Source organism: Clarias gariepinus, chromosome 27 (assembly GCF_024256425.1).
Source record: "Clarias gariepinus isolate MV-2021 ecotype Netherlands chromosome 27, CGAR_prim_01v2, whole genome shotgun sequence".
In the NCBI taxonomy this organism is placed as follows: Eukaryota; Metazoa; Chordata; class Actinopteri; order Siluriformes; family Clariidae; genus Clarias; species Clarias gariepinus.
In genome coordinates this window covers 20,440,918-20,463,739 of record NC_071126.1, presented here as the reverse complement: position 1 = coordinate 20,463,739, position 22,822 = coordinate 20,440,918, and the positions used below count along the sequence as shown (strand labels likewise).

The window sequence follows — 22,822 nt, the reverse complement described above, 5'->3', positions numbered from 1 at the left end:
GTCAAGAAAATTGTCTCCCAGATACATTGGACCCTTCTCCATCTCCCAAGTCATCAACCCTTGCTCCGTCAAGCTTTCGCTGCCACTATCCATGCGCTGTATCAACCCTTCGTGTCTCAGATCCGACGACTGGTCTCCTGTCCATTGTCCTGTTCACCTCAATCTTAGACATGTCTTTTTCTATTTTTTGCATTGAGTTTACCCATGCAGCACTTTTAGTATTTATAGCAAAAGCAACCCAACAGTGTGATTAAAGTGCCCGAAATAACATAGAATTTTGACCCAGCATAAACAACCCAACGATGTGTTTACAGTAACCCACTAGTACTAGTACTTATGAATGGAGAAAGCGCGGACAAAGCCCAGGGATTCTGCATGCTGTCACGTTGTAAAGGCATATATTTTTGTGTTTGTTGCATTTCATGTCTGTAGTTTTATTGATAAATCTGCCCATATTTGCGCACGCTTTTATCAGTGTAGGGAATATTTGATGTTAAGTGTGTTTCATGACATTCTCTGTGTGTGAGAACAGTGTTTTTCTTTCTTTTACCACGACACAAGCTGCACTTTCAATAAACACATTCTATAGTAGTTTATGTTAAAGTTCGTAAAACTGTTGAACACTCGTAAATGCAGAGCTACTCCTAAATTTATGTTCTTCTTCACCTTATCTTTTATAAACATTCCAGACCAGATGTAAACACTCCTGCAGCCACCTTTTCGGTTGTGTGTGTGTGTGTGTGCGTATATATACTTCTGTCTCCCACAATAAACTTTAAATGTCTCACTGAGCACTGACTTCTGTCTGTTTCATTGAGGTGTTCCCTGGCCAGGCGGGACAGGCAGAATACAGGCTGAGCACTAAGTAGACAAAAGGAGGTCTACCAAAATTCAAGAAATCCTTACAATCAGCCTTTTGATCAAAAAGTTACACAGGCAAATCACTTTCACTTTCCAAAAGGCAGTGTTTATTGTTTAGTGTATGTTTAAAGCACATAAACACAAAGAAACAATATTGTTTTAGGCTAACATATACAATTTTATTCTTTGTTGTACTTCGTCTTTTTGCCCATGCGCGGGTGTGTTACAATAAAAATAAGTATAATAACAATAATAATAAATTCGGAGCACTACTACTAATAATAATAATAAAACTGAATGGAGAAAGCGCAATAAAAGAAGTATCATTGAAGGAGAGAAGAAAATGAAGAATAAATACATATCAGTATTTACAGTTTGAGCTCGACACGTTTATGAGCTCTGTCACTTGCTGTCAATAGGCGCCTAAGAGAGATAACACATTTTCGGCAGACAGTAGACACACAATACTTCAGATTGAAACACGACTGCCCCCAACGGGTAATAAAGGACATTTTCACAGCTTGACGCGGCAAGTCGCGGGATCCCTTTTCTCGAAACGTGCGTTCTTAATGGCCAGATCTGTAGTAAGTGTCAAACATTAAATGTTTAGTTTTTTAATTAAACTCATGGATTGTATTGCATCTCAGGGCTCTTTGGATCACTAAAATGAATCTCAGACACCTGTGATAATTAGTTTGTCAGATGAGCTCATTTAAAGGAAAAGTACTGAATAAGGTTGTTCCACATTATGAAGCAGGCCACAGGTTTCAAGCAATATGAGAAATGAAAAGGATCTCTCTGCTGCCGAAAAGCGTCAAACTTGATCTCACCAGATCAAGAAAATATGATCATATAACCCCAATACAGTGGAACCTCGGATTACGAGCTTAATTCGTTCCGGAAGGGGGCTCGTATTCCAAAACACTCGTAAACCAAATTTAATTTACCCATAGGAAATAATGGAAACTTAAATTATTCGTTCTACAGCCCAAGATAAGGGTTTTCGTTTGTGCACGCAGGGTGTTTGTGTGTAAAATGTGCACACACACACACACACACACACACATTAACGGATAGACCGTTTTTAAAACCGTTTAAAAATTAGCAAGGAACATTCCTAGTCACACTCACGTGAGCACATACTAACAGGATCACTGCTGTAAGTAAAACAACAACAACAACAACAAACAAACAAAACAAATTAAAGAAAACAAATTAAACAGCTCCTCACCTTTGAAAACAATCACGACAGAGAGAAGTTTGTGTGTTTATTTGGCAACCTGAGAGGAGGGGGGATGAAGGGGGGCTCGCTCGCGTTTACGGCCTCCTTCTCTCAAGTTGCCAAACAAACACACAAACTCTCTGCCTTACACAGACACAAACACACACGCGCACTCAAAAACACTGCAGGCACTAAGACCCAGCAGGGGAGATGATAGGTCTCGGCTCCCCTTCTCTCAGGTTGCCAAATAAACACACAAACTTCTCTCTGTCGCCACTGTTTTCAAAGGTGAGGAGCTGTTTAATTTGTTTTTTTTTAGTTGTTGTTGTTGTTGTTTTACTTACAGCAGTGATCCTGTTAGTATGCGCTTAGACGGCAATGCATCACATGCAGGAATGCTACTGTAATGGAAATCACAACATGGGCTCAGAAATACTTCCAGAAAACATTGTCGGTAAACTCAATCCACCGTGCCATTCACCGTTACCAGCTAAAACTCTATAGGTCAAAAAATAAGCCATATCTAAACATGATTCAGAAGCGCAGGCATATTCTCTGGGCCAAGGCTCATTTAAATGGACTGTGGAAAAGTGGAAAACTGTTCTGTGTTCAGACAAATCAAAATTTGATGTTCTTTTTGGGAAACTGGGATGCCATGTCATCCAGACTAAAGAGAACAAGGACAACCCAAGCTGTTATCAGCGCTCAGCCCAGAAGCCTGCATCTCTGATGGTATGGGGTTGCATGAGTGCATGTGGCATGGGCAGCTTACACATCTGGAAAGGCACCATCAATGCTAAAAGGTATATCCAAGTTCTAAAAACAACATATGCTCCCATCCAGTCTTTCTGGGAAAACCTTGCATTTTCCAACATGACAATGCCAGACCACATACTGCATCAATTGCATCATGGCTGCGTAGGAGAAGGATCCGGGTACTGAAATGGCTAGCCTGCAGTCCAGATCTTTCACCCATAGAAAAAATTTGGCGCATCATAATGAGGAAGATGCAACAAAGAAGACCTAAGACAGTTGAACAACTAGAAGCCTGTATTAGACAAGAATGGGACAACATTCCTATTCCTAAACTTGAGCAACTTGTCTCCCTAGTCCCCAGATGTTTGCAGACTATTATAAAAAGAAAAGGGGATTCCACACAGTGTTAATTATGGCCTTGTCCCAACTTTTTTGAGATGTGTTGATGTCATGAAATTTTAAATTCACTTATTTTTTCCTTAAAATGATACATTTTCTCTGTTTAAACATTTGATATGTTATCTATGTTGTATTCCGAATAAAATATTGAAATTTAAAACTTCCACATCTTTGCATTATGATTTTATTCACAATTTGTACAGTGTCCCAACTTTTTGCAATCAGGTTTGTAGATCGTCTGCATAGGGGTCTAGTAATGTGTTGCTAGATCCAGCAGATTACTTGTGAATTTGTCTTTGGTCGTCGGATTAATGTTTCTACTAAAGCAATAACGTGGGGAGACACAGCTAATGTGTTCTACAGGTAGAGTATATACTAATAGGTGATGATTTGTGATATCACTTTGAGGTAAAATCTCTATATTAGTGACATCTATACCATGCGATATAATTTTATCTAGTGTATGATTAAAATGATTTATGTTTTCTTAAAATTTAGAAAATCCATAAAAGCGAGTCCTAAAGCCTCATTAGCATCATCTACATGAATATTAAAGTCTCCTACTATCAACACTTTGTCAGAGTTAATCAGTAAACTTGACAGTAGATGTCCAGACTCTTTAGCGTAGGGCCCCGGGGGTCTGTACCCAGTGGCCAAGGCAAAATATAGCAGGGATTTATTATGGATGTCAGTGAGTGCAACATTAACATTAATAATGATAAGCACTTCGAATCAGTTAAAACTGATTTTCTGGGTAATAATAAATTGTTGTAGATAGTTGCAGCACCCCCTCCACAGCCAGTTTGATAGGACGCTTGCAGATATTTAATGACAGAGTAGGCATATTCAGACCAATATATTAATTTGGCATGAGTCAGGTTTCGTTAAGGCGGAGTGCGTCAAGATAATTTCGTTAACAATTAAGTGCTTTAGGCGCAAGGGATCTAATGTTGAAAAAACCCAAACTTTAGAAGTAGATTTTGGTTACTTATTTGGTTACAGATTTTATGCCTATGGCTTAGGATATTTTGAGAGCTTTTAACGTATTTATTTAGGGTAGTGTCGGTCCGTGATGGTTCCAGCGTAGTTTTCCGCTGTTGTAGCCGGGCCAGCTTCACCAGTAGGTCACACATCTGCTTCTCCACGGCCTCCAGCTCCAAATCCACTGAGTGCAGCACGAATGTATCTCGCCCGCAACATCATCAGAGGCAGACACACAACCGACATGGCGTTTAGTGTAAAAAGGATAGGAAAACTGAAAAGCGTAGACAAACTTATGATAGCTGGGCTGACGGGCTAGCAATGCTAATGGCATAGCCAGCTAGAAGCGGGTGTCCTACACAACAATTAAAACTAACGATATAACAAGCATTTCAAAAGTATATTATGAAATACTTATCTGTCGCGTGTTCACTCTTTGTAAGAGGACAAAACGTTAGAATATGAAGATGGATTAAGCTGAAAAATTGGGAATTATGAGTCAGTCTGGCAAAAAAGCTCGGAAAAAAAGCAAACTTCATGCACACAGAGACAGGAATCGATCCTTGGACAGGACTCAGTGCCGCCGACATATCCGCTTGAGCTTATGGACAATGTGCTGCCCTGCACCATGCTCAAGTTTGGCATCTGGGATGTGTGCCACCATAAGCACCATCAACCAATCTCATTGATGCCATAGCGTAAAAGTGGCCAGACGGAGCACTTATAGCACTTGTTCAAGTTTGGGGCACCAAGGTGAGAATTGCCTATCTTTGTGCTAGAGCTCCAGGCACCAAGGCGATTGGACAAGACACTGCTGATTGATCTGCACAAACAGAATGCAGCATGGAAAAAGGGTGGTGACACGCACGCAGTGATCCTCACAGGAAGAAAAGCAAAATGCTGTCCTCCATGCCATCATTTGCACATTTTCCTCCATGATGACATGCTCATTGAGTGCTGTTACTAAATTAAACTTACAATTTACTACTACTAAAAACCAATAAAAGGATGAACAAAAGTTACATACACATTAGTGATGGAATGGCAGAAGTGACCAATGGCTCAGGATTAATTCCTCTGTGTGAAAGCAAACATGTGATTATGAACCCTGCCCCCAAACAAGCCTAGAAGCAGTCATGAAAGTGGACACACATGTTCAGACCCAGTGTGAAAACACTCTTAACACATTTGTAGAAGTGTTACCACTTGCAGCAGTGCTCTTTTACAGGCAAATATTTAAGTTGAGGTTTCCAGCTATTTCAGTGAGGTTGACAGTTTCAGCTCCTTTGATGTGGTAAAAACCTTAATGACCTCACACTGCTGTTTGGTTTGAGACATTTGTCCTCTAGTTTCCCTCTGGAAACAAAACCGTGGTTTAAAGTGAGAGATATAATCTACAAGTTTAATTCTTATCATTGGCTGTAAAAGAGGTTAGATTTTTTTTAAATCCAGTGATTAGAACATGGTTAAAGGCTCAGTTACTAAAGCATGTGTTTACAGTAAGTTTAATGCTATGCAGTTAAAGCTCAAAGACACATTTCACTATTAAGAAATTTTTAAATACGTTTAATGCAGTTTATTTAAGAGCCAATACAGTTCATCAACTAAAAAAGTGATGTCAGGTTCAAAGCCCCAGCACCAGAGTCAATGTCTAATTTGTCTCCTCTGGCTCTCCTCCACTTGCATGACTGAGATGTGTTGACCAAGATATTCAATAGGAGAATGTCAACCACGACTAATGGCTAACTTATCCTTCTTTAGTTAGGATTAATGCATTTTTTGGAGTCAGTGCCAACTCTTTAGAGAAATTAGCAGCCTTATAGAAGCTACAGAACAGGCGAGAGCCATCCTAGTCCTGGACTGGAGAAGCTGAGAGACGCCAATGTTTCCTGATCGTGACAAGACCTAAATCTTGTCACATCATCAGTTAACAATATACAGTATATTTCTAAAGTAATGTAATATTTAGTACAGTATCTTTAATTTAATTCCAGGCTAATCAGTTGAATCTCATGAATGCAGGTGTCTTTATATTTAGTTCCTTTTACTTTAGGCCCTCAGTATTTCTGGCAAATTGTTAAAATGCAATAATGTTTTATTTTTACAGATGTAATAACCACACAATGTGTTCAGTGTGGTGATGATGACTCAGTGAGGGGTTCAGGTGGCCCTCATCATCAGCAGTGGGCCAAAGAGGAAGCACCCAAGACAGCCAAAGCAGTTATTGATAGGAAGTGGCAGCTGACGCTGGGGTGAAGCCGTGCTGACAGATGAGCTCCTGTTGTATCGCATTGGAGTCTGCAAATGCACACAGTGACATCACTTACTTATAACCCCACTGGTTTCGTGGATGAGGTGAGCACTCATGCGCTGCCAGCCATTGCAAGTTCTGTAGTCCTGTCTCGCCTGAGAGTGCCGTTAAGTGGTTATTGGTGCTGAGTTGGTTAATATTTTTAAGCATTTAACTGTACTGTCTATTTTTTATTTTGGCGAAGTTGTCAGTCAGTTGCCTGCAACATGTCTTAAATATTCTTCCTTTTCAACTGAGATGAAATGTGATCAATTTTAGCATCAGTAAATTCATATCACCGTTTAGGCTTTTACATTTGCCAGACATTTGAGTAGAGATTAACTAGCTTAGTTTGTTTGGCACCATCTACATAAAGGGCTTACTTCACTCACTCTTTTCTCTACTGCGGGAGGTGCTAAGTTAAATGGGTCTAGTAATGCCCATGGCCCTGAACCAGAGCATTACTACCTTTTAGTCCTCACAAACAATGGACGAGGGCATGTATATTGTGTATTCATGATCCTGTCATCAGTTTGTTAATCAGTGTTATTAAATATACCTGGCAGTGGTGTTAATGTAATAGAGGATTAGGGTATGCACATACAGACAGGGTATGCATGTACAAAATTGACCCAGATGCCTGTCAAAAAATCATAAAACATGAATCAGTAAGTTCGGAAATAATCAAACCAGCACCAGTGCCTGAGGCAATACCAATGATATTCTTTTCTCATTCTGGTGAATGATGTGAACAGTGACTGATGTTTTTGATCTGGATGTATGATGTAGTGTACATATCTGTATAATTTTATATACTGTGCTTCTGACAAATCTATTTTTGCTTGTATGAACTACAGGTAACAATGCATCATATTTCTGGACTTGAAGTGGTTGCTGTAATGATGCGGCTCGCGCGAGGGGCAGAGCTGCGCATAAACGGGCAGATCTGCAGGCTGCTACTGTACCATGCGGAGTTCTGAACAGGCAAAGGCGCGGCCATTTATACACGCGGTTGCCAGGCAACGCCGCCGCAGTGCGTCTATATTAAAATCCTGATACCTCCGGACTTTTAGGTAGCACTGGCAAGGTATCAGGACCAAAGACAAAGACCAAAGAAAGAAGAAAAAGAAAAGAAAAGACAGCTCGCAAAGACAGAGAATAGCCCCGCCTCTGCCTGCTTAAGACGCCAGCAAGAGAGGAAGAAAGAGTGTTACACAGCCGTGTAGCGTGCGCTCTCAGGTCAAGTATAAAATGTCCAAAAAAACGTCTCGGGTTACTTTGCTGTAACCCTGTTCCCTGAAAAAGCGGGAACGAGATGCTGCATGAAAACGCTATGAGAACATTTTTCGGTGTTGCCGATTGTGAAGCATGTGTGTATCAAACACGCCAAATCTTGGCATATATAACCTCAGTCAGGTGACGTCATCTGATGAAGTGCACCTGCAGGTCATAAATAGGAGTGAACCGGAACATTCCTCAAATTAATTTTGTCTAAAAGGACGTGCAGTCATGCGAGCTGTGCGGCATTGGAGCGCAGCATCTCGTTTGCGCTTTTTCAGTGAACAGGGTCACAGCAAAGTAACCCGAGACGTTCCCTTTCAAAAGCTACACTCGATGCTGCATGAAAATGCTATGGGAATGAGAATACCAACGCCGCTACACTGCAAGTGTCTGGACCCCTAGGTTGTGTAGCATGTGCGCAAAAAGGCCAAGAAAGTCTTAGAGCAAGCTCTGGGAGGCTGACTCGAGGACGTGAGCCCAGAGAAGCATGAACATCCAACTATAGAATCTCACAAATGTGTGCGGAGAGGACAAACCTGCCGCATACACGAGCCGGTCCTGGACAGGGGGGTACGGTTCCACACTTGGTCCATTTCGGAATCATTCGTCAAACTCTAAGTACTCACTTTCTTGGGTTTGCTCTTAGATTCAGTGTGTTTATATGACGTGGGTAAGATTGTGTCTTTCCCTTGCTCCCCTTTCGTGAGAGTCCTTAGAATAAAGAGCGTGATTATCCTGCCTATTCGTGTTCTTCCGTGTTTGGGTTTACCATTCATGCAATAAAGGGCTAACAGCTAAAGCTAAGCATAAGGTTAGTTTTGACACACGCTTTCTGTTTTCAGTGTTTGGGGGACGAGCACGCTATCCTCAGGCTTGAGGGAGCAGGTAAGTATTGCGATTCCTCCCTATTAAAGTCAGTTGCATTTTTCGAGTGCATATCTGGCGGAAGCGCACAAGACAGAATTTTCTTTTTCTCTCGCCGGATCATGAGCCTTTTACCTTCCACTTCTCAAGCGCGCTTTGGTGCTTCTTGAGAAGAGGGGAAGAACTTTCTCTCTCGCTTCCGCAGAGATGGAAACTATCACTTCAGAGCGCTCCTCTGGTGATGGGCCAGTGTGTTAGTTGTTGTTAGAGATGGTAACACGCGGTCTAACACGTACATTTCGATTCGCCATAAAAATAAATAAATAAAATAAATCCCCCAAACGCTCAAGGTCAGACAACATGTTCCTGTCGGTGGCCGGAGGAGGGGTGGCCCTCCCCTTCCTGGCGACCTCCATGGGTTAACTCTTTCATGAAATAAGCTGTATTTATTCCATGTTTTTGTGCTATTGACATCGATTTGTTCTAATGTCATTGATGAAAGCGCGGCCCTTTATAATAATGTCCCAGTTTAGAGAGACGCTTGCAGGCTATCTTTTCTCCTGGGAGCTCATCCTCCCGGGAAAAATCCACATTTCCCACCAAGCGTGTAGATGAACATCATCATTGGTGGGAGAAGATTTTTCAGATTGCAAATCGCACCATCCAACGTGCCAACGTCAACTACGTCGCCCAACATCGCCGTTGACACCCTCCAGGACGTTTACCAAGTAGGTGACAAGGTATGGCTATCAACTAAAACCCTCCATCTGCTCACCGAATCACAGGAGCTATCACCAAGGTTCATCGGTCCATACCGCATCACTTTACGGATTAACCCTGGCACCTACCTGCTCCAGCTGCCTGCGGCGCTCCGGATCCATCCAGTCTTCCACACATCACAGCTAAAACCCTTCATGATCTCACCCATGATTCCACCCCCCACCCCCCCGTCTGGAGCCGGTCCTGGACAGGCGCCAGGTCCTGGCAGCGGGTCAGCCTGGTGCTGTCCTGCACACAATGGCTTTGCAGGCATACCAGACTGACCCACTGAGAGCTGAGCACTGGCAGGAGGCCATGGTTCAATCTCCGCCACCACTGCTGTTCATCATGGAAAGCATGATGTGCAAGAGCAGGAGACATATGATGCCGGGGTGAAATCTCAAATTTAGATGGAGGAGTGCTGACTACAGATACAGAGGAAGGAACATCAAGAGATCGAAAAGGATGTTGATATAGACAAGGACAGTTTATTTTCATGCTGCTATTGTCTTAATTTCAGTAACACACACCCTTTTGCTATTCAAGTACAAGCAAAATATAAAAATACGTTACATTTTAATATTTATTCTTTTCTTTTATTTGACAGCTACTTTTTTTTTTACAAAACTTACTTGAATGATATTTTACTTAAATAATTTTTAATAAAACATTTTGCACTCTAACCCGTATTCCGTCTCTGTTCCAAATCACTAGGACCCACACTCATCTTGGGTTTTACAGTATACATTTATCAAAAATACAATATAAACACACTGCACAAAGAACATGTTAAACACAAAACATTGATTGTTGCATGGTAGTTTTAGCACCTATCACAGCATTTATCTCATAGGGATTTTGGAAGTTTTGGCAGCCATTCCTGGTCTCTCCAGGTCACAAGGTTATGCTGCCATCACACACCAGACCCCCCGTACTCCTGGGAAGAAACAGAAAGTAGATGATCAGATATTTTTTATTTATTATATGTATCTACTGTATGCTATTTTTTATTTTATCTTTATTATAGCAGGCATGATATTTAGTTGTAGCGTTTCTTGTATTTCACTTTACTTCAGGTGTACAAGGTGTAAACGTGAACCGAAGCGAGAGATCTAAACCATCAAGGACACAAATAGAGAACAAGATCCAAAAGGAGAGACTAAAAAAGACTACCGAGGACGGAACTAATGCAAGAAAAGAAAACGCGAGAGGACTGAGCTTTGAATGCACACAATAATCTGGCAAAAAGACCGCACTCTGCGCTCTCTTAAATGCAGAGAGAAATTAGTTGTGAATGAGATGCGGGGCATGTGAAGGAGCATGACAACCAGGAGGAAAACATGAGCATGTAAGGAAGAAGACATGATAGCGTGGGAAAAAAGAAGAAATGATGGTGGTTCGTGTTGGAAACGTAACAATATTGAATGAAACTTGAGAAAACTCAAATTGAAAGTAGGAATATTTTGTATGAAAACTTGTGAATATTTAAGGCAAACAGTTTAAACTTCGGACTGTGAGCATAATTCGTCCCGAAAGCAAGCTTCTATGGCAAAGCGCTCTTATGGGAGACAAATTTCTCCCATAAGAAACTATAAAAAACTATAAAATAACACATATGGGATTAGGTAATTACATAACAACAAGAAAAACAACAGTTAGTTGTTATTTTAAGACACAGAGGTCAGCCTTTCTGTAATAGTTCTTGCAAGAACAGTATTGTCAAGTGCATTTGCAAAATCCGTCAAGCACCATAATGAAACTGGCTCTCATGAAGGCCATCCCAGGAGGGCGAGACCAAAACCTACCTCTGCTGCAGAAGTAGCAGAAACATCTCACCATTAACTGTTCAAAGGAGATTAATGCATTTTTTGGACGCCTTCAGCATTCCTTTACAATGTAGAAAGAAATAAACATCAGGAACCATCATGGAGTTAGAAAGTGTTCTAAAACTTTTGAACGGTAGTGTATATCTGAGTATAAAGACTGAACTAAACTCTAATTATGTACATATTTTTGTATTTCATATTAACAGACCCTGTGGTTTTGAAGAGCAATTACTTTAAAGTTCTACAGGTACAGGAATTAATTTCTTATTGTGAGCATAAGAGTATTTTCTTATTGTGAGCAAACCCTGGTCCTGAAAGACCCCACAGTCATGTACATTGTAATATTTGTCTGCTCTACCACTTAAAAAAGACTGTTAATTAGCTGATTAGTTAAATAGGGTTTGTTGGGAGCTGAGAAAACACTAAATGTGTCCTTCATGACCAGGGTTGGAAAACACTAAATTAAGGCACTGTGTACTGTTTCAAGAGTGTTATTATTTACTCACTCACTTATCTTCTGTCTCACTTTATCCTGTATTCAGGGTCGCAGGGGCACACACTACCAGTCACACACTACAGGCAACTTGGGAATGCCAATTAGCCTAACCTGCATGTCTTTGGACTGTGGGAGGAAACCGGAGTACCTGGAGGAAACCCACCAAGCACGAAGAGAACATGCAAACTCCATGCACACAGAGACAGGAATCGAGCCTGGTCGGGAATTGAACCCGGACCCTGGAGGTGCAAGGCAACAGTGCTAACCACTACACCACTGTGCCGCCTTGTTACTATTTAATGTGTGCATTTTATCTCAACAGTATATACACTACCAGTCAAATGTTGGGCCCCAGGTTTTATTTTCCAACACTACTGGATTTTTTGTTTTTTTTTTAAATATGAAATAACCCATATGACATTAGGTAATTAAGTAACAACAACAGTTTGTCATTTTAAGGTCAGCTGTGTTCTGGAAGAACAGTATTGTTATGTGCATTTGCAAAATCCATCAAGCACCATGATGAATGGGTCTCATGAAGACCCAAGAAAAGCAAGACCAAACCAAAAAAGGAATTCATTTCGAGTTACTCACCTCAGAAATTAGCGCCTGCCGTTATGAAGGCTTTACAGGGCATAAGTAGACACACATCAATATCAACTCTTCAAAGAGATGATTGCATAGATTGGATGCCTTCAGTATTGTTTTACAGTGTACGTAGAAAGAAATAAAAATCTGGAAAGATCATGGAATTTGTAGGTGTCTAAACTTTTGACTGGTTCTGTGTATATACAGTGCTGATCACCATTATAGGCACCCCTTTTAAAAATGTGTTTTTAGGTTTGACTTAAATAAGACTGCACTTAATCTCCTCCTATAACATTTTACAAGATTGGAGAATACAAATTGAGGGATCTTTTAACCATTTCCCTTAGCAAAATCTTTCTAGATTACCCAGAGTCCTGGCTCCTCTCCCATACTCTCTCCTCTTCAGCTTACCCCACACATTATCCTGTTGAAAGACCCAGTGATGACCCATCTTCAGATTTTTGACAAAGGCCATCAGGTTTTGATTTAAAATGTCCTGGCCTTTCAGAGTTCAAGATGCCATGCATCCTGACAAAGGCGCTGGGAAAGAGTCTTCTTGAAGGAGAAACAGCCCCACAGCATCACAGATCCTCCACCATACTTCACAGTGGGCATGGGCTTCTTTTCCGCATACTCATCTTTTGTTTTATGCCAGACCCAGATAGTGTTTGTTACCAAAATGCTCCATCTTAGTCTCATCTGACTAAGATAGAGCTGATCAGCACACAGATCTGATAAGCACACAGTCCCAGTTAAAGAGCTAGCAAGGTCCAGACATTTATGTTTGTGATAATGGGTGAAAAAAGGCTTTTTCCTTGCATGCCTCCCAAACAGCTCGTTAGCATGTAGATAGCATCTGATGGTGGTTACGGAGACTTTGTGACCCCAAGATGCAACTCTTTGATGCAGTTCTCTAACAGTAAGGTTGGAGATTGTTTTACTTCTCTTAACATCTTCCTCACTGGGCGTGGTGGTGAGCTAAACGGGTGTTCTCTTGTCTTTCCCATGTTGAAGAGTGAATAAGAGAAATAGGCCTCTATGTCACGTCATATTTATACCACAGGAAAACAGAAAGTCATGAGGTATTAATGAAAAGTTTCTAGACTCTGATCAACTTTATAAACTACTGTAAAAAAAATTTTAAATGCTATTTTATTTTTATTTTTTACCGAAATTGTTAGAAGTGCCAAAAACATGTGATTTCATTACAAAACAATATATTTTTTTGTTATGGATTGTTTAAATTAAAGGTTAGATTTTTACACAATTTTCAGTGTGAGATTATTCTTCTACAATATATATATATATATATATATATATATATATATATATATATATATATATTATATATATATTATTTATATATAAATAATATAATATAAATAACATAATATAATTATTATTATACAGTGCTGGTCAATAATAGTGACCCACACTGTATAATAATTTAGGGTAAGAGACAACATTTTTTCAGGATCAGGGTATGCACCTAAGAGTTAATTTTTTGGGGCATACCCTGATCCTCTATTACATTAACACCACTGCCAGGCTTATTAAATAATATTGATTAGCAAACTGGTGACAAGACTATGGACACACAAGGCTCACTCATGGCCAGAGGAAACAAAAGCCAGCGTGTAAACTCTGATCCCACAGGAAAAACAATGCAGCACAAATCACAGAAAAAGGTTAATGCTGGCATGATAGAAAGACACCAGATCACCCAATGCACCACAGCCCGTCATGCATGGGACACAGCAGGTAACCAGCCCAAGGCTTCCTACCAGCGTGAAAACCCTCCAGATCCCAATCTGATCAAACACCCTGGGATTCACCAGACAAACAAGTCTGATCTACAAAGGCCCCACAGCACCATATGGATCTGCTACTAGGTACCACAACACATTCACAGAGGCCCTGAGGGCCCATGTCCTGAGGGGCCAGAGCTGCCACCGTGGCACCAGGTGACCCCAAAACCTAGGTAGTTTATTGTTTTTTTTTATTTTTGGTAGCTGATTGTGCATATTTGCCCGATAAACATGCCCTCATCCATTGTTAGTCTTCTTCTTTGTCTTTCGGCTGTTCCCTTTCAGGGGTCGCCACAGCGAATCATTTGCCTCCATCTAACCCTATCCTCTGCATCCTACCCGCCTCTTCACCTCCTTTAAACACTCTCCGTTGCTCTGGACCGTTGACCCTAAGTACTTAAAATCCTGCACCTTCTTTACCTCTGCTCCCTGTAGCCCCACCGATCCTCCTAGGTCCCTCTCATTTATACACATGTATTCTGTCTTGCTGCGGCTAACCTTCATTCCTCTGCTTTCCAGAGCATACCTCCACCTCTCCAAATTTTCCTCTACCTGTTCCCTGCTCTCGCTACAGAGCACAATGTCATCTGCAAACATCATAGTCCATGGGGACTCCTGTCTTACCTCATCTGTCATCCTGTCCATCACCAGAGCAAACAAAAAGGGGCTTAGAGCCGATCCTTGATGCAGACCCACCTCCACCTTGAACTCTTCTGTCACACCTACAGCACATCTTCCCACTGTCTTACAGCTCTCATACATGTCCTGCACCACTCTAACATACTTCTCTGCCACTCCAGACTTCCTCATACAATACCACAGCTCCTCTCTTGGCACCCTGTCATACGCTTTCTCTAAATCTAAAAAGACACAATGCAACTCCCTGTTACCTTCTCTGTACTTCTCCGCCAGCATCCTTAAAGCAAATACTGCATCTGATGTACTCTTTCTAGGCATAAAACCATATTGCTGCTCACAAATGCTTACCTCTGCCCTTAACCTAGCTTCCACTACTCTTTCCCACAGCTTCATTGTCTGGCTCATTAGCTTTATACCTCTATAATTGCCACAGCTTTGCACATCTCCCTTGTTCTTAAAAATTGGCACCAATACACTTCTCCTCCATTCCTCTGGAATCCTCTCACTCTCCAAGATCTTGTTAAACAAACTTTTCAGAAACTCTACTGCCACCTCTCCTAAGCACTTCCATACCTCCACAGGTATGTCATCTGGACCAACAGCCTTTCCACTCTTCATCCTTTTTAACGCCCTTCTCACCTCACTTTTACTAATATTTGCTACTTCCTGTTCCACAACAGTCACCTCTTCTACTCTTTGTTCTCTTTCGTTTTCCTCATTCATCAACTCCTTAAAGTACTCCTTCCATCTTCCCATCACCCTCCTGGCATCTGTCAGTACATTTTCATCTCTATCTTTAATCACTCTAACCTGCTGCACATCCTTCCCATCTCTATCTCTCTGCCTTGCCAACCTGTACAGATCCACCTCTCCCTCCTTACTGTCTAGCCTAGCATACAAGTCCTCATATGCTCTTTGTTTGGCCTTTGCCACCTCTACCTTTACCTTACTCTGCATCTCCCTGTACTCCTGTCTACTCTCTTCAGTCCTCTCAGAGTCCCACTTCTTCTTAGCTAGCCCTTTTCCTGTATACACTCCTGGACTTCCTCATTCCACCACCAAGTCTCCTTGTCCACTTTCCCCTTACCTGATGATACACCAAGTACCCTCCTACCTGTCTCCCTGATCACATTGGCTGTAGTTGTCCAGTCAACTGAAAGCCCCTCCTGACCACCCATAGCCTGTCTCAACTCCTCCCTAAAGACTTCCCAACATTCTTCCTTTCTCAGCTTCCACCACTTTGTCCTCTTTGCCTTCCTCACCACCAGGGTTATTTTACACACCACCATTCTGTGTTGTCTGGCTACACTCTCCCCTACCAACACTTTGCAGTCACTGATCTCTTTCAGGTTACAACGTCGACACAAGATGTAGTCGACCTGAGTGCTTCTGCCTCCACTCTTATATGTCACCCTATGTTCCTGCCTCTTCTGGAAGAAAGTATTTACTACTGCCATTTCCATCCTCTTTGCAAAGTCCACCACCATCTGTCCTTCTACATTCCTGTCCTGAAGACCAAACCTGCCCATCACATTTTCATCACCTCTGTTCCCTTCCCCAACATGTTCATTGAAGTCTGCACCAATCACCACTCTTTCACGTCTGGGGATGCTCTGCATCACTTCATCTAACTCACTCCAGAATTTCTCCTTCTCTTTTAACTCACATCCTACCTGTGGGGCATAACCACTAAGAACATTGAACATTATCCCTTCAATTTCCAGCTTCAGACTCATCACCCTATCTGATACTCTCTTCACCTCTAGAACATTCCTTACAAACTCCTCTTTTAGAATAACTCCTACTCAATTTATTTTCCTATCCACACCATGGTAAAACAATTTGAACCCTGATCCTAAGCTTCTAGCCTTGCTACCTTTCCACCTGGTCTCCTGGACACACAGTATATCCACCTTCCTTCTCTGCATCATATCAACTAACTCTCTTCCCTTCCCTGTCATGGTCCCAACATTCAAAGTCCCTACTATCACTCCTAAACTCTTGCCTTTCCTCTTTTCTCTCTGCTTTCGAACACGCCTTCCTCCTCTCCTTCTTCGACCAACAGTAGCCCAATTTCCACCAGCACCCTGTAGGTCAACAACACCAGTGGCGGTCGTTGTTAACCCGGGCCACGACCGATCCGGTATGGGATTTATATTCGTGATTCGCATCATTGATTTGGCAAATATTTTACGTCGGATGCCCTTCCTGACACAACCCTCTGCATTTACTGCATCAGACTTGGGACTGGCACCAGAAGACACTGGATTGCGCCCCCCCGTGGTTGCATTCCCTCATCCATTGTTAGTGATGGCTATGAACTGGTTTAGGGCCATGGGCATTACTAGACCTCTTTTACTTTGGCGCCCACCCCAGTGTTTAAGCTGTATTCCATTAAAATCTCACATTGCAGTTTAAACAAGCTCCTAAATTTGACAATACAATAGATTATTTAGACTGATAATACTGAGTTTAACCCAGAATACAAGCTGATGCACTTGTTACAATCACATTACAATCAATTAAACAGCATGTAGTAGCTTGTGAAATGTATGATTATTTCATTTTGAATTAAACATTATTGGTTGCTGTAAATGGATATAGGACGAGGCAGAGGAGTCAGAGAAAAGAGTGAGGGAGGTAAGACCTTGGTGTAGCTTGTCAAAAATAGGAAGTTAGCTAATCTAACTTACTTGAAGGTACAGTATAACAATTGTAAAAGACTAAATGATGATATGTGAGGCTAGATTTGGTCAGATTTTATGCCAGTTGAAAATGAATAAAACTGTAAGTATTGTACTGTATGTCACAGCCAATTGACTGACCAAAATGAAAAATAGACAATACATTTAAAATTTACAAGACGAATGCAATTAATGAAATAACACTGAACATCAAAGTGCATTTCAGTCATAATAAAGTTATTTACCACAATAAACACATGAATTTCATTTGAATCAATGGTCATGTTGCCCCTTGTGTAAAAACTGTGTGTGTTGTGTGTGTATACAAGATTTTTATAGTAAACATTAAGCACATCAGTACAAAACATATCATTCCTCTTCATAATTAAATAGTATAATTATAAAATTATACATATAATTTTCTCTCAACTGCTGCATATTGTTGTCTGAAGGGGTTGCCACAGTGGACCGTCTGGTCCACATACAACTTACACAACTCTCCCATTTTATCCAGACTATGGCACTGCATCCAGAGGCTGAGGTCTGAGCATTAGGCGGGAATTTAACATTATTCCTCTTTGGGGTTGTTAGATCTGCTGACCTAAAAGCACTTCATTAAACTTCTTCTATCAGAGAGGTTCCAGCACACAGGACTGATAGAGCTCCAGTAGATCATATCTGTAAAGTCATGTGACTCATCACAGCATCAGAATAGACAAGAATTCACTGTGAGCTTCACATCTCATTACAGCTAATGGACCAATCAAATCAGTCCACAGCTTCAAAACATCCAATCAGGCGTGAGTCTGGACCTGGTTTTCTACTGAACACACAAGTTCATTACCTCACTATCACTTTGTCTAAACAGGAACGATGATCACACTCTTTGTGGCTCTTTACTCTCTGCTTTGTCTCTGCACAACTGGTGAGGAACATTTTAAACTTTAACTTAAAATAGTCATTTTACATGTTTTACTAATTTACTGACTTCATTAAACATTACATATTAAATACTTATTTATTTATTCATTTTTTTTACAGTAAAACCTTCTGACTTCAAACAGCTTCACATAAAAACGGTAAAACATGGACAAGATGTAACTATGGAGTGTGACATTAGTGGGATCACAAAAAAAAATACTTTAGCTTGGTACAGACAGAGTTTTGAAAAAGTGCCTCAGGCTATTGCAAGATGGTACGGAGCAAATAATTACACAACTGTTGATGGATTTAATGATAACCGCTTCAGTGTTACTGTAAATAAACATAAGTTTGATCTCAACATTACTAAAATAAAAGAAGATGATAGAGGAGAATATTTCTGTGGATATGTGGAGGGAAATACACTAATTTTTTTTTCTGGGGCCGATCTGCAGTTTGAAGGTAAACAGTTTTACTCTGATAACCTGCTAATTCCAAATCAACACTTTAACCAGAATTATGTGTACATGTGCATTAAATGTTGAATATTTCACATTATTCATATTTAGTATCATTTCTGTTTATTTGCTGCTTTTCCAATTTATTTGTAAAGGTGAAGAGATGAAACCCTGTCCTACACCTGGAACACTTAACAAGAACACACACTCAGTTACACACCAGGGTTCAAACAGCAGAGATGGAGAAGGTCAGAGTTTTAATCAAATAATATTCATTTTACTTACTGTAACAGATAATTGTGTTTTTAAAATTTTTCCTTTTAATAAATTATTCAATATTTATTTAAGTTTTTATTGTTTCAGGATACGACCACTATTGGATTATTGCCTTAACAGCTTCAAATATATTATCTGTTATTGTAATTGTGGCTCTGGTTGGAATTTTATTAAAAAATCAAAGAAAAGGTTTGTTTAATTGTATTATTATTTATTTATTATTATTATTTAAAGAGTTATTGTATAAAGTTGTCACCAGAATGTGAATCCTTTCTCCATTTAAACTTTACTTGTGTGTATTATTGTTCAGGTGCTTCATCAAACAACCATCAAACTCCCACCAATCAGGTAATCCAGTCTTCTATTAACTGTGATTCTGTTCTGTTAAATAAATACACATCTGACCTACAATCCACAATGTGTATATATACAATGTAATCATTATATTTAGTCCTTTAATCCGCTCTGGTTTATAAATGTCTCTTGTTCTTTATCAGGCTAATGATGAAGATGTCTTGAACTATGCAGCCGTGAGTTTTGCTAAGAAACCTTCATCCTCCAGAACATCCAGAGACACGAGCCATCAAGATGTTTATGCACAAGTTAACATAAATAAATAGCAAGAAAATTTAGATAAAAAAAAGAAGTTTAACAAAGTATTTTACTCAGGAAGGAATGTCTTATATCTTAATTAGGTCAGCTTTTTATTGTTGTGAGTGTTGTTGCTGTTTTCATGGTAACTTTTACAATAATACATTTTATTAAATAAGGAATGCCTATTTTTTATTTTTATTTTTTTTCATTTAATGTTTTTTGTTGTTGTTGTCCTATGGGATTTTTGTATAGAAGCCAAATATGGTAAAGAAAGTAATTTAAAGTATATAGATATTTTGTACTCAGTGTATAAGAAAAGGGTCACAAAATGGTGCCTTTTCTTGTCTGCCTTCAGGCCAACATTAGGTTTGCTCTCGCCCATTGTGTAGCTTTCACCAGATGGCTGATAACTTTTTAAAGTTGTAACTGCCTTTCCTGAAATGTATATCATGATTTATAAGGGAGCCATTTTTCTACATCATGTTCTTGTCCACAACTGCAACCAGCTTGGTGGATTCGCCAGACATTTCTACCAAATACAGTCACTGTGAAATATCCTTGGGGTTCATGAAAAAAGAGGATTTTTTTCTATTGTTGTTTCCATTAATTCTTCTTTTATGGTGAATTTTAAAAGTGGCAATGATTTTTGAAAAATTTATGATTTTTTTTCAATGTTCAATAAATAAATAAACAGTGACAAAGAAAACATGTTGATTATTGGCTCAAGTTGCCAGGAGAAGTTCATAAATAAATCATATTGAGGAGATGTCTGCTCATTATGCCTCATTACATGTGTTACGTACAAAAGTGGCAAAGAAGCCACAGTGGATGGAGGGGGCAAGCTTCCATGCACAGTGATGTCATACCAGTAGATTCCTGGGGAAACATTTTTGAGGAAGTTAACTGAGACAACCTATATTATACTTTTTTTGTCCTATTTCTGTGTGTGTGTGTGCGCGTGTTTGTGAGAGCATGAAAGAAGAAACATGCACAGGGTGTGTGGGAAACACTTTTTAAAAACAATAAAAACTTAAATATGTGGGAAACACTTTTTAAAAGCATCAAAAGCAGTGCAAGCGTGCTACATGGTCCTCAAATAGCAACCCACAGAGATCAAGTGCACAAGAGAGATCATGTGTTGCAACATGTAGTGGATGTACTGAGGTTCATTGGAAAGAGAGGACTTAGCTAAAGAGGGGCACAAGCTGAAACAGCATATACAGTACGTTAGATGTGTTGGAGATTTCTATCTTCCACTTGTTAATGTTACCTTAATTAAAAATAATAAAACAACGCTGTATCTCAAGTCAAAGAAGCCAAAGAACTATTCAGGACTCAGGACTGTGCAGACCTGGATGAAGTATGCCGGATTTATTGCAGCAATGAAACACAAGTGAGACGCCCTTGCAATGCTTAGGTCGTAAAAGCATTATCAAGAACAGACTGTCTGACAGTTACATGCAGACACATTATATACAGTTTCCAAGGGGAGGGATGCACACCTTGTCCCCTCTTTTTTTCCATTCCTTACTAAAGTTTTACTCCATTATAATCTAACTTTTTCCAATAAATTATCCCATTATGTTTACATTTTTCTATCATATTGTTACGTCATACTGTATACCTTGTCATCTGACTTCCTACATCATCTGCACCAAGTAATAATTTTTTCCTATTATAAATCATTACTTTCCATTATCTTTACACTTTTCTTGTTTAATTTATAAAAAAATATTAGGGTGCCGCTTAATTTTACTATACATTCCTGGTTTTTCCTGGTTTATTCTACAGTTTTCTAAAGGTGTTTTAAAGGTGTAAGCATCTCTTTCGCACTATTTCAGTTTCTTGTCTTGTTTTCTCAATTTGTTGTAATTTTGTATTTTATTTTAATCTTATAGCTAATTGTACTTGCCCAAGTGCTCATTGCATCCCTCTGGACAACTCGGACAGCATTTGCAGTACGGATTACAACCCTCCTGAACCTGCCATGGACCGGGCCTCTGTGGGCCTCATCCCAGCTGAGTGCCAGCCCTCTGTGTCATTGATGCAGTTTGTACAGAAGAGAGAGCTTACATATTTCAGGAAGGATGACTTCAATCCTCTTCCTTCTAAGATACTTTATCTGGAGGTAAACAGCCCTTCTCCTCATGCCTTTAGGCCTGTACGGCCAGAGTCTGGTACTCCAGCTCCTTCTGTTCTAAGGCCTGTTTGTCATGCAGGTGTTGGCACTCAGACTGATTTTAAAGTGTCCGTTAGTACACAAACTAACAAGAGTGCAACTGTTGGTACCCAAACGGATTTTTCTCCAGCACTTGCACCTATTCTAAACCGCGGCATTTCTGCTTTTGTCCCCGTTTTCTTCCTGTCAGTGTTGTTTTGGCTCAGAGAAGTGCACTCGTGTCTCTGCCAAGTCTGGCACCTGGCGCCTTATCTTATCTATTTATCATACACATGACGGCTATTTAAAAAAAATAAGTACTGTTTATGTCTTGGTCACTCTAGGGTTTTTTTACCCATGTGCGTTGCTCCGCGATGTCACGCTGGATGGAGAGTCAGCTGCCTGCAAAATCAACTTGCCTCGGCATAAATGTCTGGGTCCTCCGCTATGCCTTGGTCACAAAAAAGGGATTGCACGTTAGCTATATTTGCAGAAGTGAAGACTTAAATGATAAATAAACCCAAACAGAGAAAACACCTACTGATTTATGAAATACTGAACTATACAAATACTTTGTTAGAACAGTACAAAACAGATACAAACATAATCACAATCCTCAGGTTTATTTGTACATCGATGGCTAAACAAGCCACAGGTAATCCCCATCAGACCATGAGACAACAGACAGTCCCAGAAAAACAAACTCTTTAACCGGTTTCCAGAATTTGGTATCCAAACTGACACCCCACTACACCATCAAAGCATTTGTATTGACTTAAGAGTATTGCTGAGCAAGAAGGATGGCCTCAGTGAGAGTGAAAAATTGACCTGATCCCTCCACTGACAGGGGAACCCTAGCAGGCCTATATTGCACTTAATATGGCTAAAGTGGATGAGCATAATGTGTTAAAAGGAGAGATTTTGGCCCATGGTGGACTCACCTACAACCATAATGCGACAG

At 40.2% G+C, this 22,822-nt stretch overlaps 1 protein-coding gene across 1 annotated transcript; it reads left to right on the top strand.

The window, feature by feature from the left end:
• The first annotated feature begins 18,325 nt into the window (after positions 1–18,325).
• On the top strand, positions 18,326–20,335 carry LOC128514755 (uncharacterized). Its single transcript, XM_053488602.1, has 5 exons — positions 18,326–18,379; positions 18,496–18,837; positions 18,989–19,081; positions 19,420–19,457; positions 19,607–20,335. Exons 1-5 carry the CDS (start codon positions 18,328–18,330, stop codon positions 19,727–19,729), a joined length of 648 nt encoding a protein of 215 aa, XP_053344577.1. The 5' UTR covers positions 18,326–18,327; the 3' UTR covers positions 19,730–20,335.
• The last annotated feature ends 2,487 nt before the right edge of the window (positions 20,336–22,822 follow it).

Bases quoted from the DNA above. Each gene is read 5' to 3' on its own strand.
- LOC128514755 (XM_053488602.1), top strand. From the start codon at position 18,328: ATGATCACACTCTTTGTGGCTCTTTACTCTCTGCTTTGTCTCTGCACA. The intron at 18,380-18,495 runs GTGAGGAACATT...TTTTTTTTACAG, and splicing joins GCTTTGTCTCTGCACAACTG to TAAAACCTTCTGACTTCAAA. The intron at 19,082-19,419 runs GTCAGAGTTTTA...ATTATTGTTCAG, and splicing joins AAACAGCAGAGATGGAGAAG to GTGCTTCATCAAACAACCAT.